At 43.2% G+C, this 14,640-nt stretch overlaps 1 protein-coding gene across 2 annotated transcripts in view; it reads right to left on the bottom strand.

Annotated features, from left to right (window-relative positions):
- The window catches only part of TG (thyroglobulin), a 230,637-nt gene that overhangs the window by 191,560 nt on the left and 24,437 nt on the right, over positions 1 to 14,640 (bottom strand). For both annotated transcript variants that reach the window (XM_033933389.1, XM_033933388.1), the window contains exons 6-8: positions 12,465 to 12,571; positions 7,779 to 7,922; positions 5,489 to 5,674 (exon numbers count right to left, since the gene is read on the bottom strand). In XM_033933389.1, coding sequence (XP_033789280.1) covers positions 5,489 to 5,674; positions 7,779 to 7,922; positions 12,465 to 12,571 — 437 coding nt within the window. The remainder of the gene's footprint in view (positions 1 to 5,488; positions 5,675 to 7,778; positions 7,923 to 12,464; positions 12,572 to 14,640) is intronic.

Below are 14,640 nucleotides of genomic sequence, written 5' to 3' on the forward strand. Positions count from 1 at the left end.
CCTTGTACTTGTGGTTTCCCATAATCTGAAAAATCTGTCCCTGTCCACTTTTTCTATGCCCTTTAGGATCTTGAAGGTTTCTATCATGTCTCTGCTAAGTCTCCGCTTCTCTAGGGAGAATAGCCCCAGCTTTTTTAGCCTGTCAAAATAAGAGAGTTTTTCCATACCCTTTATCAGTTTAGTTGCTCTTCTCTGGACTCCCTCGAGTACTGCCATGTCTTTCTTGAGGTACGGCGACCAATACTGGACGCAGTACTCCAGATGCGGGCGCGCCATTGCGCGATAAAGTGGCAGGATGACTTCCTTTGTCCTGGCCGTGATGCCCTTCTTAATGATGCCAAGCATTTTGTTTGCTTTCCTTTCCCCCAAAAAATCTGTTAGCCAAATCCTAGATCCACTCTGGAAGTATTATTTCAGTGTAAAATGACATTTCTTTGCCCCGAAATGCTCATTTCAAAGTCTGTTTGTCCATGTATTATTTTAATCATGATTTGCATCTCTGACAATGAACTGACTTATCAAGAGCATTCAAATGCATATAAAATATGCAGACATCAAGGGGTAATTCAATAACTTAGGCACCAACATACATATAAATGTTTAGATTCATTCTTTCCAGACTGGACTATTGTAATTCCATCTATCTAAGTCTAACCAAGAAAAATCTTCAAAGACTTCAGCGGATCCAGAACACTGCGGCTAGGTTGATCTTTGCAAAAAGCAAATGCGATCATGTTTCCCCGCTTCTGTCAAAACTTCACTGGCTTCCGGTGATTTATAGGATTCATTTTAAATGTACCTGCCTAATATTCAAGATCCTACATGGCATTCTTCTCCCCTAACCCCACTATCCTGGAATTTTTCGAGACCTGACACTACCAGATCCGCCCACAAACTCAAACTATCTTTCCCCTCGTTAAAAGGCGTCATGTATGCAGGTAAATTCGGGAAATCCCTTTTCTTCAAATTCACTGAGCTTTGGAATAACCTCCCTGCCCCGCTGCGGAACATAGGCTCATTCCAATTATTCCGAAAGCATCTGAAAACCTGGCTTTTCTCCAAAACGTAAAGCTATCTATTTAAAATGTAAAGCTAGCTATCCTCTTCATAACCTTTAATTTCTTATTATGTCCTTCCCTCATTTATTGAATTACCTGTAAACCGTGCCGAGCGCTATCTTTATGGAGATGATGTGGTATACAAACTTAAGATTTCGTTTAGTTTCTCTTCCTCTCTCTCTCTTTTTTTTCTCTCTCTCTCTTCTTTTCTCTCTATTCCTCTCTCTTTCTCTTCCTCTTTCTCTCTTTTTTCCTCTCTCTCTCTTCTTTTTCTTTTTCTCTCTCTTCCTCGCTTTTTTCTCTCTCTTCCTCTCTTTTTTTCTCTCACTCTTCCTTGCTTTTTTCTCTCTATTCCTCTCTTTTTTCTCTCTCTCTTCCTCTCTCTTTCTTTTTTCTCTCTCTCTTCTCATTCTCATTAAAAGGCATCATGTATGCAGGTAAATTAGGGAAATCCCTTTTCTTCAAATTCACTGAGCTTTGGAATAACCTCCCTGCCCCGCTGCGGAATCTAGGCTCATTCCAATTATTCCGAAAACATCTGAAAACCTGGCTTTTCTCCAAAACGTAAAGCTATCTATTTAAAATGTAAAGCTAGCTATCCTCTTCATAACCTCTAATTTCTTATTATGTCCTTCCCTCATTTATTGAATTTACCTGTAAACCGTGCTGAGCGCTATCTTTATGGAGATGATGTGGTATACAAACTTAAGGTTTAGTTTAGTTTCTCTTCCTCTCTCTCTCTTTTTTTCTCTCTCTCTCTCTCTTCTTTTCTCTCTATTCCTCTTCCTCTTTCTCTCTTTTTTCCTCTCTCTCTCTTCTTTTTCTCTCTCTCTCTTCCTCTCTTTTTTCTCTCTCTTCCTCGCTTTTCTCTCTCTCTTCCTTGCTTTTTTCTCTCTATTCCTCTCTTTTTTCTCTCTCTCTTCCTCTCGCTTTCTTTTTTCTCTCTCTCTTCTCATTCTCATTAAAAGGCATCATGTATGCAGGTAAATTAAGGAAATCCCTTTTCTTCAAATTCACTGAGCTTTGGAATAACCTCCCTGCCCCGCTGTGGAACATAGGCTCATTCCAATTATTCCGAAAGCATCTGAAAACCTGGCTTTTCTCCAAAACGTAAAGCTATCTATTTAAAATGTAAAGCTAGCTATCCTCTTCATAACCTCTAATATCTTATTATGTCCTTCCCTCATTTATTGAATTACCTGTAAACCGTGCCGAGCGCTATCTTTATGGAGATGATGTGGTATACAAACTTAAGATTTAGTTTAGTTTCTCTTCCTTTCTCTCTCTTTTTTTCTCTCTCTCTCTTCTTTTCTCTCTATTCCTCTTCCTCTTTCTCTCTTTTTTCCTCTCTCTCTCTTCTTTTTCTTTTTCTCTCTCTCTCTTCCTCTCTTTTTTCTCTCTATTCCTCTCTTTTTTCTCTCTCTCTTCCTCTCTTTTTTCTCTCTCTCTTCCTCTCTCTTTCTTTTTTCTCTCTCTCTTCTCATTCTCATTAAAAGGCATCATGTATGCAGGTAAATTAGGGAAATCCCTTTTCTTCAAATTCACTGAGCTTTGGAATAACCTCCCTGCCCCGCTGCGGAACATAGGCTCATTCCAATTATTCCGAAAGCATCTGAAAACCTGGCTTTTCTCCAAAACGTAAAGCTATCTATTTAAAATGTAAAGCTAGCTATCCTCTTCATAACCTCTAATTTCTTATTATGTCCTTCCCTCATTTATTGAATTTACCTGTAAACCGTGCTGAGCTCTATCTTTATGGAGATGATGTGGTATACAAACTTAAGGTTTAGTTTAGTTTAGAATTCCAGCATTTACACGCGCATGTGTATACTTACCTGTGAAATGGGCGTAGCCTAGGGAGGCTAGGGCCTATCTATTTTTGTCTTGGGCCTACCCAGATGCACCTTTCTGTAGCCGACTCTTCCCTACTACTCCCCTCCCCATTAACATTCAATTAGATGGCAGAGTTCTCCAAGTCCTGCCAGCTGTAGAAATCCGGAGCCCACCCTGATTAGGGTTACCAGATGTCTTTTTAGAGGTCTGTCTGGGATTTCCAAAACCGAGCAGTTTTTCCGGGTTTTGGAAGGCCCCGAGCTCGGGGGCTGCACCTGGAGGGCCTCCAAGCATGCACAGACGCAACACAATGACATCACACACACGTGCACATGCCATGCGAAGTCATCGCGTCACATCTGCACCTGCCCGGAGGCCCTCCAGACGTGGCCCGTACTCAGGGAAAAAGAGATGAAGCTTGTATGGGGGTAGGGCTGGGGTAGAGTTACCAGAAGTCCAGATTTCCCCGGACATGTCCTTCTTTTGAGCTGCATTTTAGGTGACCAGATTTCTTCATTAAAAAAACAATGTAACCCCGCCCCGTTCTACCCCCAGCCCTGTCCCCATCCTGCCCCAGCCTAGAGTTACCAGATTTTCCTCCTTTTGAGGACATGTCCGGGTTTTGAAAGCTTCCAACGTCAGGATGGCATCTGAGAAAGCACGGATGCAAGGCGCGATGTCATCACATTGCATCTGCACATGAATGGATGCCATTCCGCCGCGTGAATGGGTTAACGGGTGGGGATGGGGCATGACGGGGGCAGAACTGGGGGGCGTGGCCAGGTGGGTCCGGATTTCCTGAAGGAAAATCTGGTAACCCTAGGCTGGGGGGCAGGGCGTGGCGGGGCCACATGTTCTCTCTCTCTCTTTTTTTTTTTTAATCGAAGAAATTTAGTAACCCCAACTCAGGGGCACTTTAGGTTTATATTTCCAATATGTCTTCTTTCCTCCAGAAAACCTCAAAACATCTGCTGTTCACATGCATCCTTATTTAATGTGGTAGTTCTTAAACCTGTTCTGGGGGACCCCCAGCCAGTTTGGTTTTCAAGATATTCCTAATGAATAAGCATGAGGCAGATTTGCATGCCCAGCACCTCTATTATATGCAAATCTGCCTCATGTATATTTATTACCACATCTTAGAGAAGCTATTACATATATACGTTTTCATTAGTCACATTTATTTTTTAATAAAAAAAATTCCACATAAATAAATCACCACATGTCATAAAGTAAGTCTTTTCATCCCACAATACATATCACAACATGAACCCACAAGAGCCCGCCACACATAATTTACAAAATAAATTGCATTACAATCCAAAAATGTCCAATACTTTCAGACTCCAAATATAAACCTAAAGTGCTCACCTAAAGTGCCGCTGCTGCACTGGCCCCGTCAGCAGGCTCAGTTCTCATACACTGGGACTAAGCAGGCTCATGGTGGCTTACGTCGACAGTGGCACTTCATAAGCACTAAATATTAGCATGCGGTAAACGCTAACGCGCCCCTAGACTATAATAGACGCGTTGGCATTTAGCACGCCCTAAAACAGCTAGCGTACACCTTAGTAAAAGGTAAGTTGGGGCTAATCCCCAAATCAACTTAAAACAAGTGCAGGAAAATTTGAATAGTACTCGTGCTTCCACCGGTAGCCAAATAGCAGTCGGACAGCCGTATTTTGCACTATTCTCAATTTTCTCATCATTTTCTTTGGGGCTCCCAAATAAACAACGCTGCAGTAATCCACTATGGATAGCATTAATGCCTGTACCAGCAGCCGGAAAGATAGAGGATCAGAATATTTTTTAATGGTCTTTCGCTTCCATAGTGCAAAACAGCACTTCTTTACCCCCCGAGTTCGTATGTTCAACCAGGCTTCCTTTGCTGTCAATCAGCTGCTCTGAATTATGTGGGTAGCTGTTGGGCACCTCTGCCAGCTCTAGAACTGGCGAAAGCGATCACACTTCCCATCGATACCCATTTATACTAGTATGCTATACATCAAAGCAGGCAAGTAAGTATGCCGTCAAAAGCGCGGAGGACATCGGCATGCCGACATTCCCGCCCCGGACAAATGAGTGCCGCCGTATTCTCTTCGGTTTGGGGCCACATTCTAAGTGGAGGGGGGGGTGTTTGAGGCAATAGTGTGCGTCGGCATCCCCCTCATTGTAGTGGGGGGGTTCCCCCCCACGCATCCCCTCAGAGCGAAAAATTTAAAGTTTGTAGTTTGCGTGAGAAGACCGGGAGTTTAAAGTGTAATGGGGGGGGGGGCCCAGACACCCCCTCAACGAGAGCGGGAGTGTATTGGGGGTTCCTCCTAAACCCCCCCCCCCCCCCTCAGAGCACAAACGGGAAGGCTGAATGGAAGGAAATAGGGTGGCATGCATTTGTCTTGCGTGCAAATGTCGGGGCAGGATTGTCAGCGCGCCAATGTCCTGCGCACAGATGTCGGGGCAGGATTGTCGGCGTTTTTGACGGTCACCAGGCAACTATGTTCCGTTATAGAATACAATCCTAAAAGTCCCCCTGTTAGAAAATTGGTCATCATATGCCCTATATGCAGTACGTATTCACATGCATACGTGACACGTACCACATTTAGGGAGCGCCCCTTGTCTTCTTGTTCCATAGATCTCACGCCCTTTGGAGTTCACACACCAGCACTGGCCTCCTCGCTGGCATTGAACTGGCTGGTATTCTCCATTCTCATCGCAAGAGGGCACGAAGCTTTCTCCAAAATGCGAGGCCGTAAACCTCTGCACTTCGCACTCAGTTGGGCCTAAAACAGAATATGCAAGGGACAGTAATTACAGGCCATTAAGTAGATTTTTTTTTTTTTAATTGCTCTCATAACAGGACACATAATTTCAACATTTCTAATTGATACTGATTTACATCTAACCAAAGTTATGATTTCTGGACGGGCAATTTGCCAGATATTTCTTTGGTTTTAGCTTTGAACCGCAGTTCGGGAGCCAGCAGTTTGAAAATGAGCTGTCCTCATTGCATTTTCTTTTATTTAAGTATTTTATTAATGTACTAAAGCATACAGGAAAAGACAAAGAAATTATAGGCTGACTCACCAGAAACAAGTTTTATAGAAACAAGATTAGGTTACAGACCTTATTATGGAACTCGCCATCTAGTCATGTGGATCAAAGAAATAAATGATTTAAGAACTTAGAGGGGCATTTTCAATAGTGTGTCCAACTTTGGACGTATCTTGCAAGATATCCAAATATCAGGGCAGGGAAATATCCATTTTCAAAACCACTAGATGTCCAATTTTTTATGAACTATTTGGACATCTTGGCCCCTAAGGACATCTAACCTTTTGGGCCATTTTCGAATGCCAAACTGTCCGTGTTCAAAATGCCCTAATCCAGACCATTTGGACGTGGGAGGGGCCAATATAGTAATGAATTGACCACAAAGACATCCCAACAGAGCAGAGGGGCACCCTTTATGTGAACTTCACATAAAGGGTGTCAGATGTATATCTCACCATAACCACCTTATAATTTATGATGAGCCCTCCAAAACTCCCCCAAAACCTACTATACCCACCTGTGTACCACCCCAATAGCCCTTATGGCTGCACGTAGCACCTATGGCAGTATAGTAGAGTTTGGGTGGGTTTTGACGGGCTCATACTTAATATCATAGATTTTGTGGTTAGAGTGTCTTATGGGCCTGGGTTCTCCTCTCTATGATTCACTAGCCCACCCACACGGCTACTTAAGACACCCATACCAGATGCTGCTGTTCTAAAGCCAAGTATGTACCTTTTTCTTCTCATTTTTGTGCAGTGGAAAGGGATCAGTGAGTACTGGGGGAGTGTGGGGGTGTCTTACCTTGATGCATGCAGTGGTTATCCGGTCAATTTGGGCACCTTTGTAGCACTTAGGCACATCTACAGTGGGTCTAGCTCTAAATGTCCAGGACATCTTGGAAAATGTTTGATTATCGCTGCAAGATATCCAAGTTTAACCCGCCCTTATGCATGCCCAAAGCCCGCCCATAACATGTCTCCACCACACCCATCTCAAGTCCTAGACACATAGAGGCTGGGGCACCTCGCTAGATATTCAGAAAGGTAGCTTGGATTATCAGCACTTGGATGTCCTGGCAATTAGGATGTCCAAGTACCAATTTAAGATGCTTTTTGGGTGTTTATATGTTTTGATTATGAGCCCCTTAGGAGCTAATATTCAGCTGGTTGCCGCTGACATTATTCTGGGATATTCAATGCAGGACCAAGTCTGGGCCTCAGCATTGAATATCCAGTTTATGTGGCACTGGCTAACACATGGCCGCTTAAGTCAATATTCTTCACTTAACTGGCCATGGATTGCTGCGTAAAGATAGGACTGTGTTTTATGCGGCTACCATGGCCGGTTAAGGACTAAATATCAGCACTTAACCAGTCCAGTGCCAACTCCGCATCTGGAATGTCCACATAATAGCCAGCTTTTGTGTAGGAGCTAACTGCTAATTTTCAGTGTGATAACCGGTTAAATGAGGCTAAAACTTAGCACACAGACCCAAACAAGCGATTTAACTAGTCAACGGCCGTTTGTGATGGGTTAAACCGGTTTAAATATCAACCAGATAATACAACCGGTTAAACCGGTTTAAATATCAACCAGATAATACAACCAATGAACTGAAAACTCATACTAATTGTCATCCCAAAATTCCCGAATTACAGCAACCAATTATCAATCACTTGACGTCTCATTGCTCTCAACATCACATCACTGGAAAAGGAAGGGAAACATATTTTTACAGTACTGTACATATATTTTTCAACATACATTTTTTTTCTCTTAACGAGTCCTGTGGCACATACAAAGGGTGCCTGTCTCTTATATCGTACTTACAGCGGAAGCGGCCTGAGATAACTAGCTGCACCCCTAGAAATCGCCTCTGCAGAATGCGGAACATGACGGAGTCCGTGAATGTGCGGGCGACCTTTCCTCCCACAAAAACGGTGTCATAGACTTCATCCAACAACATTTCCAAACCTGAGGAACAAGGAATATTTATAGACAATGAGCTAAGGGTGAAACTGAAAAATGACAAATGACAGGAAAAATATAAAGGAAAAAAAAAAAAAAAATCAAACACCCCCCAACACACACACACACCATACAGCAGTGTGTTATGTGTTTGGTTGGTTGGTTGCTTAGTCATTCATTTAGATTTAATGGCTCACCATTCCCTAAAGACCTACAGTAAAATCCAAGGAAGGCAAATAGTCAGTCCTGTATATTAGGCCTGGGTTCCACACACATGCATGGAGGGCTGTGGACTGCGAGGAAGCATCCCTGGGGGTGCTTTAGGTCAGAAAGAGAAGCATGGCATGTACGAGCGCACTTGATTTTCACTAGGCATGTCTTCTATTCCTCCATTCTCTTGGCCATCCCCACAGACAGGAACTGTACAATATGCTGGTGTTTCTACTAGTTGGGTAATTTCCCTATGAAAACTTAACTGCCAGAGAAGATTGAGAGGGGACATGATTGAAACATTCAAGGTACTGAAGGGGATAGACTTAGTAGATAAGGACAGGTTGTTCACCCTCTCCAAGGTAGGGAGAACAAGAGGGCACTCTCTGAAGTTGAAAGGGGATAGATTCCGTACGAACATTAGGAAGTTCTTCTTTCTACCAGAGAGTGGTAGAAAGGTGGAACGCTCTTCCAGAGGCTGTTATAGGGGAAAACCCCTCCAAGGATTCAAGACAAAGTTAGGCAAGTTCCTGCTGAACAAGAACGTGCGGTGGTAGGGCTAGTCTCAGTTAGGGTGCTGGTCTTAGACCAAAGGGCCGCCGCGTGAGCGGATTGCTGGGCATGATGGACCACTGGTCTGACTCAGCAGTGGCAATTCTTATGTTCTTATTAAGAGTATGTGTTTACTTTAAAGCTACATGGACTACTCAAAATTGTTCCCTATAATTTTTATATGTTTGATTTAGTACTACTGTTCATTGTTATCTACAACAGAGGAGTCAAACTCAATCACACAAGGGGCCGAAATCTAAAACATAAACTAAGGGCCTCGTCTACTAAACCGCGCTAGTGGTTTTAGCGCCGGGAGCCGCGCTGAACGACCCGCACTGCTCCCGACACTCATAAGAACTCTATGAGTGTCGGGAGCAGCGAGGGCCATTCAGCGCAGCTCCCCGCGCTAAAACCGCTAACACGGTTTGGTAGAAGAGGGGGGGTAAGTCGTAGGCCAAATTTTTTTATAAGAAACTTAGGGGTCCTTTTATTAAGGTACGCTAATCGATTTAGTATGCGTTAAAAATTAGCAGACGCTAAACTCAGGCCCGCAGGCCAAATCTAATTACCCTCTGGGCCAAATTTGGCCCATGGGCCCGAGTTTGATACCCCTAGTCTACAATGACAACAGATTGCATCCCAAACTGATGGCAGTTCTTCTCTAACACTTTTTAACTGGAATCATTTGAATTGTAGTAACACGTTATATCTTATGAAGGTATTTAATGAAGCAATTACTGCTTGGGGACTCACAATAGAGACGTCGCATGGAAAGAGCACCATGACCATGACCTGCTGTTAGTGATCTGTAACCTGTCGCTAAAATTGTCTGCAGTACCTGAAGATTCGAGGGTAGCCAATGTTACGCCAATTTTTTTTAAAGGGTTCCAGGGGAGATCCAGGAAATTACAGACCGGTAAACCTGACTTCAGTGCCGGGCCAAATGGTGGAAACAATTATAAAAAATAAAATGCGTTCCAGAGTTTATCTGTTGTTCCACAATGCATTGTTTGTCTATTGTGGAACACGTAGACAAACATGAGTTAATGAGATTCTTAGTCTTGAGTTAATGAGATTCTTCAGCCGAGGGAGATCTTGCCTCACCCATTTGCTTGCATTCTTTGAAGGTGTGAATAAACATGTGGATAAAGGTGAGCAGGTTGATGTAGTGTATCTAGATTTTCAGAAAGCTTTTGATAAAGTTACCCATGAAAGGCTCCTGAGAAAATTAAAGAGTCATGGGATAGGTGGCAAAGTTCAGTTGTGGATTAGGAATTGGTTATCAGATAGAAAACAGAGGGTAGGTTTAAATGGAGGAGAGTAAACTGTGAAATTTAGAACGACGAGTGAAGTGATTCAATTTGCAGATGACACTAAACTGTTCAAAGTTGTTAAAACACATGCAGATTGTGAAAAATTGTAGGCAGACCTTAGGAAGACTGGGCGTCCAAGTGGCAGATGAAATTTAATGTGGACAAATGCAAAGTGATGCACATTGGGAAGAATAACCCAAATCACAGTTACCAGATGTTAGGGTCCACCTTGGGGTTTAATGCACAAGAAAATACTGGTTTTAGCGCCGGGAGCCGCGCTGAAAGGGGTTTAATGCACCTGGAATACTGTGTGCAATTCTGGAGGCCGCATTATCGCAAGGATGTGCTGAGACTGGAGTCGGTGCAAAGAATGGCCACCCGGATGGTCTCGGGACTCAAGGATCTACCATACGAAAAACGGCTTGACAAATTACAGCTATACTCGCTCGAGGAGCGCAAAGAGAGGGGGGACATGATCGAGACGTTCAAGTATCTTACGGGCTGCATCGAGGCGGAGGAAGATATCTTCTTTTTCAAGGGTCCCACGACAACAAGAGGGCATCCGTTGAAAATCAGGGGCGGGAAACTATGAGGTGACACCAGGAAATTCTTTTTCACTGAAAGAGTGGTTGATCGCTGGAATAGTCTTCCACTACAGGTGATTGAGGCCAGCAGCGTGCCTGATTTTAAGGCCAAATGGGATCGGCACATGGGATCTATTCACAGGGCAAAGGTAAGGGAAGGGACATTAAGGTGGGCAGACTAGATGGGCCGTGGGCCCTTATCTGCCGTCTATTTCTATGTTTCTATGTTTCTATGAAAAGGATCTGGGAGTCATTTTAGACAATACAATGGAACCTTCCACCCAATGTGCAACGGCAGACAAAAAAGCAAACAGGATGCTAGGAATTATTAAAAGGGGGATGGTTAACAAGACTAAGAATGTTAGAATGCCCCTGTATCGCTCCATGGTGCGACCTTACTTATAGCGGCATTAGAAAAGGTTCAAAGAAGAGCAACCAATATGATAAAGGGGATGGAACTCCTCCCGTATGAGGAAAGATTAAAAAGACTAGGGCTCTTCAGCTTGAAAAAGACAACTGAGGGAAGATAGGATTGAAGTCTACAAAATCCTGAGTGGAGTAGAACGGGTTTAAGTGGATCGATTTTTCACTCCATCAAAAATTCTAAAGACTAGAGGGCACTCGATGAAGTTACAGGGAAATACTTTTAAAACCAATAGAAGGAATTTTTTTTTTTTTCACTCAAGAGAATAGATAAACTCTGGAAAGCATTGCCACAGGTTGTGGTAAGAGCGGATAGAGTAGCTGGTTTTAAGAAAAGTTTGGACAATTTGTAATGTAATTTGTAATTTATTTCTTATATACCGCTACATCCGTTAGGTTCTAAGCGGTTTACAGAAAATATACATTAAGATTAGAAATAAGAAAGGTACTTGAAAAATTCCCTTACTGTCCCGAAGGCTCACAATCTAACTAAAGTACCTGGAGGGTAATAGAGAAGTGAAAAGTAGAGTTAGAGGAAAAATAAAAATAAAATAAACATTTTAACAAGACAGCATTGATCTAAATACTTTGGAAGGTAGAAGAGAGGAGAGAAAGGAATAGAAGCAGAAGGGGGAGCCGTTGAACAGTAGAATTCTGGAGAAATTTAAATGATAGAAATAGAACAAAACAAAGACAAGATAAGATAATAGATAAGATTAAAGATAAATCATAAGCTGGAAAGAAAAATAAAATAAAACTTTGTCTTTAATCCACGGTTTCAGCGTCAGTGATGAAGTGGAGCAAGTAAGTTTAGGAGGAGCGATTGACGTTTCCAGAAAGGGCTTCTTCAGGGAAGAGACTTGGCCGACAGACCCAGGATGCCTATGTCTCCTCCCCTGCGATGTTCTCCCATCCATGCATTCCCTCCCAGACACACTGCCCATGCCCCAGCCGCTCCAAGGAGGCTGCCCCAGATGAGGCCCACGGTGAATGCAGGATTCTCTTCTCTGCGGGAAAGCCGCCCGGAGCCGACAGTCGATCTTCTTAGCGGATTGCATGGGGGGAAGAGTTCACACTCTTGGTAGGATCGGGTCTGTGTGCTCTCGGTGGTTGTGGCTGGTCTCGTTGCTGCTTAGGTGTAAAAGCAGTTGATTTTGCTGGAGGAAAAGTCGATAGTCTATTATTGAGAAAGACATGGGGGAAGCCACTGCTTGTTGTGGAATGTTGCTACTCTTTGGGTTTTGGCCAGGTACTAGGGACCTGGTTGGCCACCATGAGAACGGGCTACTGGGCTTGTTGGATCTTTGGTCTGACCCAATAAGGCTATTCTTATGCTCTTATGACCAACACGTTTACTGCCAGTTACTAAAGATTTAACCTGGGGGCACATACCAGTTCACCTCATGCATGTATATAGGGGGGGAACTGAAAGCACTTCCTTCTCCAGAAGCTTAATTGGTACATACCAGTTCCCATCAGCTCTCTCCCCAGCCTGTCCACACAGTGACAGTATCCAGAAATTTCTGGAAACATTCTTCTAAAAGTGCTGAATGATTGGAATCCATCTGGAAGCCTAAAAAACAAAGGACAATGCATTTGATCATCCATTTAATTAGTCATGTTTAACAGTCTTTATAAAGAGCTTTATCCAAGGCTATGAACAGCGGATACAGCTTGACATAAATCTTCTAATTTTGTTAACAGCATAGCAATAGTGAAACCACCAAACTTAAGCATAAATACAATCAGTGAGGAAAACTTGGAGCACTTCACCTTCCTAGACTGAAAACCCACCTTTTGATATAGCCTTCAATCCATAACCCTATTCCCCACTGCCCACCAATCCAGCCAGCTGATTAACCGTTCCCCTTAACTGTATCCATGACATCCTGTTTGTCTGTCTTGGCTGTTTAGATTGTAAGCTCTTTTGAGCAGGGACTGTCTTCTTTATGGCTCTGTACAGTGCTGTGTATGGCCGGTAGCGCTATAGGAATAATTCATATTAGTAGTGTGAAGAGTTTCAGCCTTTGAGAAGCAGAGCTGAGATTGTGATGTCATAATGCCTCATTCCACCAATAAGAGCTAACCTCATCAGTGATGTCACATTGGCTTGATTGTCCTGTACTCACCTCTGCCCTCCAACCCAGCCAGCAGATTAGCCATTCCGCTTAACTGTATCCATGACATCCTGTTTGTCTGTTTAGATTACAAGCTCTTTCGAGCAGGGACTGTTTTTTTTTTTTTTTTTGTGACTCTGTACAGCACTGTGTACATCTGGTAGTGCTATAGAATTCATTAATAGTAGTAGTAGCAGCTATGTTAGTCCACTTTTGAAGGTAATAAAGATAAATAAATCAAAATATAGAAAAGAAAATAAGCTGATACTATTTTTATTGAACAATACATTTTTTTATTAGATTCTGAAAAAAATGTTGACCACTGTAAGATCAGTACAGACCCAAGAATATACTAGTTTTTTAGCCTATTACATTAACAGGTGCTAGAATAGATGTGTAGACTAAGGCATTTCTTTCTTTCTGTCTCTCTCCCTGCCCACTGTCTGTCTGTCTGTCTTTCTTTCTTTCTTTCTGTCTCTCCCCCCTGTCCAGCAGTAGCCCTTCTCCCTTCCTTTTACCTCCCCCCTGTCCAGCAGCACCCCTTCCCTGCTCCCCCTGTCTAGCAGTAGCCCTTCTCCCTTTCTTTTACCTCCCCCCTGTCCAGCAGCACCCCTTACCTGCTCCCCCTGTCCAGCAGTAGCCCTTCTCCCTTACTTTTACCTCCCCCTGTCCAGAAGTGGCCCTTCTCCCTTACTTTTACCTCTGCCCCCCCCCCAGGCTGGCTGGGGTGTGGGAGAGGGGAAGCCATTGCCGCGTATACGCATGAGAACGAAACCACTACAGACTCCTACTGCGCATGTGGCAGCACAGAGTCACGGAGACACGCAGATTGAAGTGCGCATGCGCGCTAAGGGTTTTATTATAGAAGATATTAAGTAATGAAACTGCCTGTTTTTCTTTCCCAGAAGCAGACATGGCAACACTGTGCTGGGTCTTGTAAAACTCATACATTGAAGTTTCTGAACCTGCAGTTGGACTGCCGTAGTCATCATTGTTGGGCCAAAGTGAGAGGAAGAACTTCCTACGTTTCCTCATGGCAGGTGAGGAAGACATGTCTGTGAGAGTACGTCAGAGGTGTGTGATTGAATTTTGGAAAGAGCGCTAATGAAACTCTCAAAATGTTACCGCAAGCCCACGGTGGTGAAACAATTAGCCGTACTGCAGTATTTTGGTAGTGAAGTCACTTGCAAAGAGGGTAACATGCGAGTGATATCACAAAACATTCTACTGCACATCTTTGAATCGTTTTTGAAACGCTGCAAAAAAATGTATTAACTGCGAAGGATACTACTTTGAAAAAGAAAAATGAATTTTCCTACCCCCTTTCTTCACTATAAAATTGTGTAGTTCAATTTATCCTAAATTTCTGTTTATGTGAGATTGTCATTATATATATCACCGGATTTTAGGTTGTAAGTAGTCCAGAAGGATTATCCATGGTGCAGGATAATAAGAATGTAAACCCAAAGCTTGAGACTGGAAAACGACTTTCTGCTGTGCAGGAGTTAAAAAATCGCCCCCTTGT

Source organism: Geotrypetes seraphini, chromosome 2, assembly GCF_902459505.1.
Source record: "Geotrypetes seraphini chromosome 2, aGeoSer1.1, whole genome shotgun sequence".
NCBI lineage: Eukaryota > Metazoa > Chordata > Amphibia > Gymnophiona > Dermophiidae > Geotrypetes > Geotrypetes seraphini.